Source organism: Tetrao urogallus (genome assembly GCF_951394365.1).
Source record: "Tetrao urogallus genome assembly, chromosome: 1".
Classification (NCBI taxonomy): Eukaryota; Metazoa; Chordata; class Aves; order Galliformes; family Phasianidae; genus Tetrao; species Tetrao urogallus.
This window is the reverse complement of record NC_136813.1, coordinates 13,497,303-13,509,702: the sequence shown is the minus strand read 5'-3', so window position 1 is coordinate 13,509,702 and position 12,400 is coordinate 13,497,303. Positions and strand designations below refer to the sequence as shown.

Below are 12,400 nucleotides of genomic sequence, written 5' to 3'. Positions count from 1 at the left end.
CCCGCTCCAAACCCAGCTGTTGCTTTGCTGGAAATCTCCACAGAACCGTCATTTCCCCATGGATGCGCTGCTTCGGCAAACCGCGGGCCGCTTGCTGAGAATCTCAGCAGCAGTTACAGCTCTCGCGAAGGCACAGCGTGCGCCGGAGACCAGAGTGGAGAACAGAGATAAAGCCATGGGCACTGACCACTGAAGGACATCCCGTGCATTTAACTCTAGGGTTCAAACAAACAAACAAAAAAATATCACGGGATAGAACAAAAAATGTGCCTTTCTACTTAGTACTTAAGTGCAAACAGAAAATGTGACACCTGCAACAAATAATTATAACCTTAATCTCATCATGTCTCCACCTACTCCAGCGTTACCCCTTATGGTAAATTCCTCTTGCCACTAATATTACTAGCTGCAAATTAAACAGCTCAAGTGAAAGAACTGGTTTGGGCAGGGAGTGACGTGTAGCAACAATGACCAAACACATGCATTCTCAGCTTCAAGATGTGTAGACTCAAATATGGGGGACAAAAAAAGAGAAAACTAAAAGGAGAAAGAAAAGAAAAAGAAATAAAAAAGAAAAGGAAAAAGAAGAAGGAAAAGAGGAAAGGAAAGGAGAAGAAAGGAAAGGAGAGGAGAAAAAAAGTGGAAAGAGAAGGGGAGGGAAGGCAAGAGGAATGGGAAGGAGGGAAGGAAAAAAAGGAAAAAATATATACTGGTTTTGGTCAGGATTTTCTCTGATTTCTGTGTCGAATCAACAAACATGGGCTTAAATTGTTCTAAAACACAAATGTATGCTTAAATCTCACTGAAATCAAGAGCATTCAACTGCTTTCATGATTCAGGAGTAAAGAAATGAGTAAGAACTTGAGGACTGGCTCAGGAGGATCAAAACAGGATGATCTACGCTATGAAATTAATGCCTTTAATATTGTGCAATCTACCTTTTGCAGATCTACAATTGAACATTTCTAATCTTAAGCAGTTCACAGTAATAAAAGTTAGACTGGGACTTTGAGTTTGAACACTAACCTCATTTTCCTGTGCTGTCATTCACATATCACAAAACAGAAAATCAGGCCTAGTACCCTTTAGTACTCATAGTACTCTTTTAAACATAAAAGTTTGATTTTTTATTTTTTTTTTTTAAGTTCATGCTGTTCAGGATTTTATGGTCTCAGGGAAGATATTTTGAAGGAGGAAAATATGTTTTTCTGCAAAGTCCTGTAAGTGTGTTCTATTAAGCAATAGTAGTGCCTCATTCTTTGCCAAATCTATTTTCAGTATCATTTTTCATGTATTTACTTACACATGATTTTGAAGAGTTTTATGGTCCTGAAAAAAAAAGAAAGCAAACAAATGAGCTTTTCTTTGGCAAACAAAAATCTAGTTGCAGAGAATTGGCCTTGCCACACCTTTGTGAAGTGCATCAGTCTTGGAGGCAAGGATCAGCAGGAGGCAGATCAGCATCTGTTGCCAGGCAAGGTGGCAAAGAACCTGAGCAGCAGCTCCTGCTCTGCTGGCAGAAGTCTTTAGCATCTTGAAGGGATAGTTAAGCTGCATTAATTAGCCAAACAGAGGAGGAAAGGGATAATTGTCATCACACAATAGTGAAAGAAATTATTTTTTCTAGTACTGAAATCACAGAATCACAGCTCAGAGTAGGAAGAGCACAGAATAGGAAGCATTATGTGCAGTGATGACTTCCAGCATCAGCAAGGATATCAGTATTCAGTTCTAGGCACTTGGACTGATAAAAACTCCAGAATCACATGTTCACGAAAGAGACAGAATACCAGTGAAAATGGCTAAAAATATCTGTAAGATAGCAAATAGCAAAGATTATGGCATGCCTGAATTCCCCCTATTCTCTACTCTCATCCCAACTGCTGCCCTTAGTAAGGCAAGGCTGCAAGGCAGGAGTCCCTGTTCCCTCCAGAGACAGGCTCTGGATCCTCAGACAAAGGGAGGCACCAGCACCTCTGCCTGTAGGTTACTGCCACAGTTTTCTCCTAGAGCACAACCAAAGAGCTCAGGGTGGCCACTTTCATATGATGTGACCAGAGCTCCTTCCCAGAAAGAGGGAGATCTGCTTTTTAGCACTTCTCAGCATGAGAAGGTCCAATCTCACAGCTCTTAACTCTGAAGTACCTCAGCTACTAGAATTGGTGTTATTTCTGGATCGCAGTGTCCAGGCCCTGAGGGGAGGCCCTTAGGAGACTTGGCCAATGCTTTGCCCCATCAGTGTGCCTGCTGGCACTCAGGGCCAGCTCTGCAGTGACCGTGGGTCAGATAGCTTCCAGAAGAGCTGAGTGAATCAAAGCTGTGAGGTGTCTCAGTGGGAGCCTAATCCTCTTGGTCCAGCTCCTGCCCTTTCTCCTTGCTGGATCTGCGTGGACCATATGCTTGTGAACATCATCCATCCTGAGACTGACCTCAGACTCAACTTATCTCATCGCTATGGACTTGTCTGGTGATCTGAACTCATGGCTGAATATGGTCACTGCCACTGAACTGGCTTTGCTGTGCTAGTTGGGGTGCTGTGTGACTGGGCAGTGCTGGAAGGCCTCCACCCTCAGCTCATCCCCCTTTACACAGCTGCCTGCTCCTGCTGCTGCCTGACACGCAGGACAGGGTGAAGAGACAGTTGTGTTCATTCTAGATTTGTCCATGTTACCTGTTTGGTTTAATCAACACTGTATTTAAGTGACTGCTCCATGAATATTTCTTCTTTGAGAGGACTTGTGATGTATTGCTTTATACATGCAGTGCAGCTTGTTATGAGTCTTAATTCAAAAAGAAGTCCCAAAATAGAAAATTTACAATTTGCCTCATAAAAAGTGCTTAGAGATAAGTAATAAAAGAAGACATATGAGGCTAAATACCACAGCTGAGTTTAGGCATCAAAGCAATAGGCATTGCAATACCTAAAATTTTTTTGATCCTTGAAAAAGAAATGTGAGATGCCTGAAGATGCATCATAGGAATTAGAGTGTGGCCCAGAAAACTCAAGATGGTGTGTGTGACACCATCCAGGCCTATCTAAGGAACAGAAGATTCCCAAAACCAAAGAGGAAACAGAGAGCATTGATGCACTAAAGTCTCATCCCTCTTTTACAACTGATTTACTGCCTTGGCAATTTACTTCCTTACTGCTCATCCCTGATGGCTGGTGTGGCTGGTGTCTACACACCTTCTTTTTTTTCTAAATTAGATATGGTTTACAGTTTCATTTAAAAATAGCAGAAGAGAAAAGGGTTACTGAGCTGCTGTTCCCCTTTTCAAGCAGGGCATAAATTGTTCGTATACACAGGCACGAACTGGGATGCCCAGTTTCAAATTCATCCAGTGCTTTGAGAATTCACTGTTATATCCCCATTCTTCTAGATATACAAGACAATAATAGTGCTTGCATACATAGTTTTCAGATCAAGTTTACATATAAAAGATTACAATGGATCTGTATAATTGTATTTCAGAAACTATTTCCCTATATAGAAAATAATGTTTTACTGTAGTTGTTAGAAAACACAAATGTGAATTTGTCTGTAACTTCTTGGTTAGGGCTCTTAGCAGGGAGGGGACAACTCGGGGGTCTGCCCAGGTGCCAAGCACTAATGCTTTCATCCAGTGACTGCTTGGCTAATGAGAATTGTTGAAGTGATTTTGGATTTAGACATGCAAATTCTTTAGCAATACTGCTTTGAATTTTTCTTATTGATCCCAACTAGATTTTTGTTATCTGTAGGAGTAACTGAAGTTTTGGATGCTGGAGGCTTTACTCAGTTGCTTGATTCCTCAAGGAACTGAAACATCTTCATTGGGCTGTCAAGTATGATACAAGACTGATAGGAAACTTGAGCTCTTCCAATCTCGTGGCTGGAGGTAGGGAGGGCATTTCAAATTACACTAGACCTACAGATGAGAGCTGAGACTTGGAGATGTCATCATTAGAGATGTAACTTGAAGCGTCTGTAAATATTTTGAGGTTGGCAAAGCTTCCATTATCATCTAGGGAGGTAAAAATCTCAATTTAATTACACAAAGAGATATTTCAGATGCTCAGGAAATCTTTCAGACTGCCCCAGATATTTCTTTTCTAGTTTCCTGGAAGGGCAGCTGAGGGCTGAGTCTTAATCTATCTGCCAGTTCCATAAAAGGAAACTACTTTGCCTCAGAAGGAACTAGATGTCCATGTGTAGGTGACTGAATTGAGTTTCAAATCAGTACTGTCTTTATGGTTTACAAGCTTATTTAGTTGACAAAATGTTTATCAAATGGTGAGCTAAAAAACATCCTGAACTCAATACTTGAGATGTATTGAACAGATGATACCATGGATGCCTAATGTGCATGTTTCATACATGCAATCACCAAACATCCTAAAGTTAAGGTTCAGGGATTTCAGCTGGCTGAGTGGCTGAAATAAAACAGTACCTCCTACTGCAAAGGTATTTAATTTTCCTCTCAGCTCTGTAGCCATATTCTCCTCTTGTACCGTGGGTGAAGGGCGGGAGACTATTCCATTCCCTAACCAGTGTTCTGCACATCTCACTTAGCTCAGCCCCTCCCTGCCATACCTACAAGCAGTAGTGGCTCTCTGCATGGTCCCTGATCCTGTCACTGCACTCGCTCCCTCCCACAGCTGGCAAGGCATACCACAGCGTGGGTTACTTGGTCCCTTCTCCCCTCACTCACCCTCAGGAATCTTTGCATCCTGTGCCACTTTCTGCACTGTAGCCTGTGTGTTTGACAGCTACACATACCAAATTCAGGCAGTTGTTGGCTTCATTAATAACAGGGAGCAGAAATACAGCCACTATCTTCTTCACCACTTTTTTTCTTCCCTGAAAGGGACTATATTTGATAGTACTATTTTTATCAGATAGAAGAGGATTCTTTTTGCACTTGTTATATTTGACTACTGAATTTAAAATGAGCTATAAGAACATTAGTGTTGTGTACTCATTTGCTAGTTATTTTGTTACATTATTTACAGTGAAACTCATTGGTTTTCTGTTGAATGGGAGTTTTTAGGGGTTCAGTTTTTGCATTATCAAATATGAAATTCAGTTGGCACCGAAGGGGTAACATGGAGTGGCACTGCATTTGAGGAGCTTATGAAACATTTCAATGGGGAAAAAAGAAAGCTTCATTTCAAAAGGAAAATGAGTGTGGTTTTCCAGTGGGATATGTTTAGAAAAAAATATATTTTTTGTGACAGGATAAATCAATATATGTTGAAATCAGCAAGCAACAAGCAAGAGCTTGCCTACAATATTGCTTTTACACTGGGGGCACAGAGGTACACAATGACAAATCTCAGTGTAGTTTGGCTTGGATGGTTTGAAATCAGCATGCTTAAGTACCCAAAGGGACCTGGATTTCTGTCCAGTTCAGTGTGAGCTCAGTGTTCACAAATGTGTCTCATGTATGCAAGCTCTTTGCTTTGAAAAATTTACCTAGTGAGGAATCAGAGGTGTCTCATATACAATAAAAGTCAAATCTATGAAGGGTTAAGCATTTTATTTTTTTCTCAAGAGGGTGGAGTTATGGCAATGGGGAAAGCTATAAACACGTAAGATTTGGAATGTAGCACTGTAGCCTAACAAGACCTCTGTCTTTGACATTAAATTCAGTCTTTTTCAGGGCTGGCAAGCAAAGCAAGTTCTATTGCTCTTTTAAAAGCTGGGTAAGAGGTCATGTGACTGTTTTGCTTTCATAAAAATAGCTTTTATTGCAAAATCCAGTTTCCTTTGTCTACTGTTTATACTGTTCAAACAAAGTTTAGAAAGCATTATAAAATAAGGTACCCAAATGTCATCTTCCACTCAGTCTGATGAACATCCTTCATTGCATAATCATGAATCTTACTTAACCTAGAAGCTGGCACTCTAAAGCCTCAAACAGACTTGGGAGGGTGGAGAAACTGCTCTGTTTTCAGTTCTGTTTACTAAAATGGTTAGGTCTTTGCTGAACTGCAGTATTTGTTCTTTGACCTTTATAAAATGCCTTATGCTTGGGGTTTTATTTTAAGGTATTTAGTCTAAATTCCTATGCAGACTTTTTTTTCCTTGCTATTGTTTCTGATGGTATAAGGAAATCTATTCTATTCTGTTCTTCATAGGAAGGAGAGAGAAATACAGGCTTCGCTATGAACTGCATCTTAGGAGCTTTGGAGAACTGAAGTCAGTTTCCAGTGTGACCATCTAGCATTAGATCCACAAAGGACATAGGAGGTAGCATTGTTGGGCTGAGATGCCTATCAAGATCCAGATTCTTGGTTACATGTCTGGTCTATCACTACAAAATAAAAACAGTTACAGAGAATCTCCCGCCCCCCAAAATGTCAAAACTACTTAAAACAGCAACTGACAAAAGGAGAAATTTCACATGAGTAATGAGAGCTCAGATGTGCCTTTACACTGAAGTCTGCCTGATTTCAGTTGAATATTCTAACCACTAATTTTAGATTCATTCCTATGCTCTTCAGCCCAACAAGTATTACACTTTTATTCAAAGAGAGACAATTGTAACAGCAACACTGATGGAGATGAGTGCTATACTGCTCTCTGATCTGGAATTTATAAAAGGGGTGGAATTATGTATTTCACCTATGGGTAAAGTCCAGCTTTACCTTCACAGATGAAAGGGTAAGGGCAGTGCAGACTCTGGCTGTCTTGGTTTGTTGGAGAGTCTGTCTGCGAAGAGAACTTACTGAGTGACACAGAAAGCTCAGTGCAGTGGATCTTGATCATATTTAAGTGTACAACAGGTAATTAACTATTCCACAAAGTCAAGATTAAGGTTGATGTAGACTTGTCCATTGGAACAAAGAAAATACAACCCCCCACCTTTGGAGGGAGGACAAATCTTTATTTTCTTGTGAAATGTTCCAAGTATTTTGCTATTTTCCTCCACATTTATGACTTCCAGAATAGCCAGCAGAATATCTACTGAGACATTTTTTTCAAAGGTAATGCCAACTACCTTATGTCATGAAAAAGGGGGAGGATGAGAGATACTGTGTGGAAATTAATCTGCAACAAGTGACATTAAGATTCTGCCAGAGCTGGCAATAATGAGTTTCATCAGGCGCTGTGACTGTCCTTGTTCACCTCTCCAAATCCAACCCCAGGACAGGCAAATATGTCTAGGAATCTATGGTTAATAAACACTTGGGAACAGACTGGCACCCATGTAAATGTCTGAAGCAAAAGCTTCTTGTTATTCTACACAACTTAGGAAACAGGCTGTAGCAATCAGGACTAATTGAAGAGCCAGGGCAACCTTTCAAGGATATCTATTTTGGATGCATTAGGGTAGCACAGCCTGAAGTCAACAAGTATAGGGCCAATTTAGGAAACAGTGCTGTTGTCAAAACAGAACCATCACCTAGTTAGAACAAAATCTTGACATTTCTACATTTCCCACAGAAGAAACATTCTATGGACTGCATTTTGCAGGAAAAAATAGCCATTTTTGGGGCAGGCTGTTTTCAGTGCTATGCAGAGAAAGGGCCAGGGGCAATGGGCACAAACCGGAACACAGGAAGTTCCCTCTGAATATGAGGAAAAGTTCATTTAACTTGAGGGTGGAACAAGCTGCCCAGGGAGGTTGTGGTGTCCCCCATTCAAAACTCATGGATGCTTTCTTGTGTAACCTACTGTAGGGAACCTGCTTTAGCAGTGGGTTGCACTGGATGATCTCCTGAGGTCCCTTCCAATCCTTACAATTCTGTGATTCTACTTGGACTTCTGGGAATTATGTGCCTACATCTGCTCTATTGGATGAATTTGGCTCTTTGCTGCTAGGGTTGCACAAATTTTCTAGTAATCAGGAAAATTCCATGGAGTCTCCCAGTGAAGAACTGAAAGTCTAAAACCTGGGTTCCACAGCTTATGCTGGGGATCACCAAGTGTCCAGACCTGATCCTTAGTGTCAGGGTGAAGTCCTCATTAGAGTTAGAAAGTTTAGGCTGTGGGAACCACAATATAGAGTCTAGAAATCCAGATCTATCTTCACAATAGATCTGTTTTGAATTGACAGGCCATAAAAGCCCAAGTTCCCGATTGTTCTGCCAAGCAGTGTTTTCTTGGTTGCAGGAAATTAGGAGGGCTTTTAATCAGAACTCTGCATGAGTGTTGTTGAAGTTGATCTTGGTTTGTACAAATTGGAATTATCTAATAAAAGCTGGCTTACCGAAAACCTCTTATACAACAGAATAAAACAACATATCAGAGAATGTGATTGCTACATTACCTTTACAGGCTCATCCTCCTGGAACAGTTGGTGGTTTTTTTCCCAGTTTTCTATTCCAAGCTGCAACTTGATTTGCTATGCAGTGTTAAATAGTGGTCTCATGGTAGGAGCACGCCTCAGAAACCATGCTGAATGAAACTATTCCTCTGCCCAGAGGCAGGTCCAAGTGTGCAAGGAGTGTGGCTCTCTGACTTACAGATGTGAAATGCGTGGCCTAAATCTTGTGCATGTCCTATGGAAAGAAAACAAATGAGAGAGCACACCACTTTGTCTGCAGATGCCAATCAGATAAGAGGATATGTACGCTGGTTTTGCTTCATTAATTTATCTGGTGAGAATAAATTTATACCTGCAAAACAAATTAACAAAAGGGCTGCAGATCCACAGTGATTATACATACAGGATTGTATGTTAGGCAGATGTATACATTTCTTTCGGAATCTGTCCTTACATTGTCTTCCCCACCTGGTGCTTCCCTCTCCTTTGTTCCTTGGATCCTTCAAATTGTTCTGTGCAGTCAGTATGTCAGCATGAATCCCACCCTCCCTTTGACTCCATTTTGAAAGAATCGATATAAAAGAAATGAGCTTCCTCATAGCCTTTCAAATAAGTAACTATGGCTCGGTTACTGAGGCATTGCTGTCTTGATAAGGAAATGACAAATTCATTCTAAGATACAGGCTAGGTGAGTCTCCCTTGTTTGTTATTCTGTACGGTATCATTTGAATAAAATTATATGCAAATCTTTCTTAAAGTGTTTCCAGTATATATGACTTCTACTTGGAATAATAACAAGTACAATTGAGCCAGGCTCAATTGTATGAAAATTGGTAGAAACCAATCAGTTCCTTCCCCTGCAAAAAAGACAGGATTGTCCTTCCTGTTCAGCTGACATGGTGAAGAATGGATAATCTGCTGTTATTAATGTGGTCTGTATTTCAATTTCTGCGTTGAAATTCTCATTGCTAAAGCTTAATCTAAGAAGTGGAGGTTGGCAGCCCTGCATGCAGCAGGAGGGTTGGAGCTTGATGACCCTTGAGGTCCCTTCCAACCCAGGCCATGCTATGATTCTACGATTCTGTGAAGTGATTGATAAAGGTTTCAACTTACAAACTTACCAAAACCAGAAGTCCCAGCAGAAGGATGTGAGCTCTCTTCCTTATGAAGTGCCCAGCTTGGCTCCCAGAGAGGGCAGCGGGATCACTGCCATTTCTCTGAAGTTTCAGTTGTCCTCCTAATCATGTTGTAGTTCAGTTGAAGATTATTTAGACTAGAGCGGTAAATGTTTGGGTATTAGGAACATTTTGGGAAAAAAAAAAATTAAGGGAACAGCATTTGGAGAAATTATTCATACGACAGACCAAGAGACCCTTGCCAAAAACCAGAGTGGTGCCAGACATGCGCATACACTAAAAGCATTGGTAATCTGAAGGAGATGTGTTAGCCAGGACACAGCAACTGGGAAATGATAAGGTGCTCCTAATAAACCCTTCCTTCAGAGTGTACTAAATTGTCTTTTAAATGTAAACATGATGGTACAAAATCTTATGCTTTATAATTCTATCAGGAGATATCCATACATTTTAGACAATATTATTTAATTTTCTAGAAAGCTTGTAATGCAAACATGCATTCTTCTATTCCATGAGTGCAAAGAGATACCAAGATTTTTCTGAAAGATTTTTCTAACACAACTTTTTTTTTTCTTGAAAGGTAAATGTAAGTTAATTCACGAACAAGCACTGTTAACATGGTTTTTGTTGCTGTTATTCGTTTCTTTTGGTGTAGTCTTTTTTTCTCTTTTCTTTTTTCTTTTTTCTTTCTTCTTTCCTTTCTAACCATTTATCTTCTCCATTTTAGGTCCCTGAAAATGTTTCAGATGCTATTGCCACTACAGTTATTGGAGCTCTGCCTTTCATTTATTCACTTGTGAATATCTTTGTATGCAGATACATCTTATTGGTGGGTAATTAAATTTTCAATCTCAATATATAATTTTTCGGAACGTACTTTTTAAAGTTAGATTTATAACATACATTCACTATTAGTGAATGAATAGCAAGGCTTTCAAGGCATAAACAATGAATCTTAGGAAGCAGTTTTTACAGCTATATTTTATATTCTTGTATTTTATATCTATGTCCTCATATAAACCAGATCAGTAGTCCTGTGACCTGCAAAGCTGGCGTATCATCTGGCTGTAAGGTAACTTTTATGAAGTTGGAAGTACTGAAGATCACATAAGTTGTGTGAGATGACCCTTTTATAGAAGTGTTCAAAAAAATGTATCTTCAAATGCACTGACATGTAGTCCCTGCAGGAAACTGCAGACGTAGTCAAAGTTAACTTACTCCCATTCATTATGCAGTAAGCATGGTTGGCAAGCTCTTTCCCCCTGGTCAGAAATAAATATAAAATCAAAGTGAATGCTCTTTCTGGGATCTGAACATCTTTCTCATTCCAGACTTTTATTTTGCCAATATTAACATGTTGAATACCTGCTAGAGAATCATTGCTTGTAAACCTGAACTCTTCCTGTAACATTATCAGGACAGACAGTGTTCTCAGGCTCTTGTCCTGTCTTTGGACAAAAGCCCTCAGCTAGACAATACAGCAGTCATCTGTGGGGAAGGCAGCATTAGGAGCCCTAGATCGGTGTTAAATGGAATCAGAATTGTTTGCTCTTTTTCATCTCATTGAACACACAGACCGTTTGGCTGTGTTTATTCTGCTGAGTTGATTCAAGCCTTGGGGCTGAATAGCTCTGACTGGCTTGTGGCCATACTCTGCAGGGTCAACTCCCTCTAGAACTGACATCTAATGAAAACTGGAGTTTCCCAAAACAGAGTGAAGGAGGGCACTAACTATTAAGGAATGGGACAGTAAGTGGGAATGTCTGAGTTCATTACTTGGTCCTCGTTCATTCAGTAGTATAGATACGTACCAAAGAAAAGAAATATCTGGTTGCTGAAAACTTAAGCACAAGCAAGCAGTATTGATGATGAACCCTTTAGATGTGTGATTCCATATGAGCAACTGTAGAAAGAGAGTTCCTCACTTCACATCTATGAAGCAAAACTGAGAACTGCTTCTCCCGATCATGGTCACAGCAATTATGGATTGGGATGAACTCCACTGCAGCACTTATTCCCAGGATCACAGCATACCTTGGTGATTGGAAAATGATGGAAAGATGGACAGATGAAGGCTGTAAGTCCTTATGTGGCCCAGGAGGATTTATCCAAGGGCTGCGTTCCACTTCTGCGCGTATGCATGCACACAGACACACTCACCTCCCATCTCTACGGAGCCAAATCTGACGTGAGTCACACTTGGCCTGTATTTCATGCCATGTGGGATGGGACACCAGCATACAGCATCTATAACTGCTGCTTCCCAGCCCGAAATAACTGAACTTGCTCAAGAGTGAAGCATGAGGGTGAAGTAACAAGCAGTGTGGACATTGGGAAGAGAAGACTGGGGCACAACAAGGACTCCATGATACAGGTGTATCTTTTGTTTGCTACATTTGAAATAGCTCTTTTCCTGTGCTAAACCTTCCATCTAGAGCAACTCAGAACTTCGTAGTAGAGCTGGTCAGATTGAACTGTGAAACTTAAATAACATTGAACATTCTGCCTAGAAAATACAAAGGTGTAATATTGAAATTCCACTCCAGTTTTAGCAAGTTTGAGCTTGCTAAAGTAATATATTCTCTTCCCCAGATATGTTCGCAGTGTGGGACAATTCTGAAAATACAGCTGAAGGTGTACACCAACAGTACCAGTGGCACCAAACATCTTAGGAATTCAGATGCAGAGATTTCAGCCTCAGTTTAGGTTTGGAAGCACGCTTTTTTAATTTACTTGTAGAAACACTGATTTCCAGTTACTTGAATAAAGGAGCATTCACTGCAAGTGAAGAAAGTCATACCTGTAGAGACATGAGCAGTTTAGTCAGGATATGCTGCAGGAAACACTGGTGATAATCAAGACATCCCCTTGTAGCTAACTTCAGCAGCTAACTTCAGCAATCTAGGCTTGAAATCTAATGGAAAAACAAAAACAAACAAACAAAAAACCCCACAGTATGCCAAATGAAAAAGAGAAGTCAGTAGACCTATTCTGGGTCTGGCCTGCAATGG

At 40.4% G+C, this 12,400-nt stretch overlaps 1 protein-coding gene across 1 annotated transcript in view; it reads right to left on the bottom strand.

Moving 5' to 3' along the window:
- Window positions 1–48: 48 nt before the first annotated feature.
- Window positions 49–12,400, bottom strand: part of CEP126 (centrosomal protein 126) — a gene marked incomplete at both ends in the record, with an annotated part of 62,208 nt that continues 49,856 nt past the window's right edge. Inside the window, one exon of the mRNA XM_079548006.1 lies at window positions 49–215. Within this exon, the coding sequence (XP_079404132.1) occupies window positions 49–215 (167 nt within the window). The remainder of the gene's footprint in view (window positions 216–12,400) is intronic.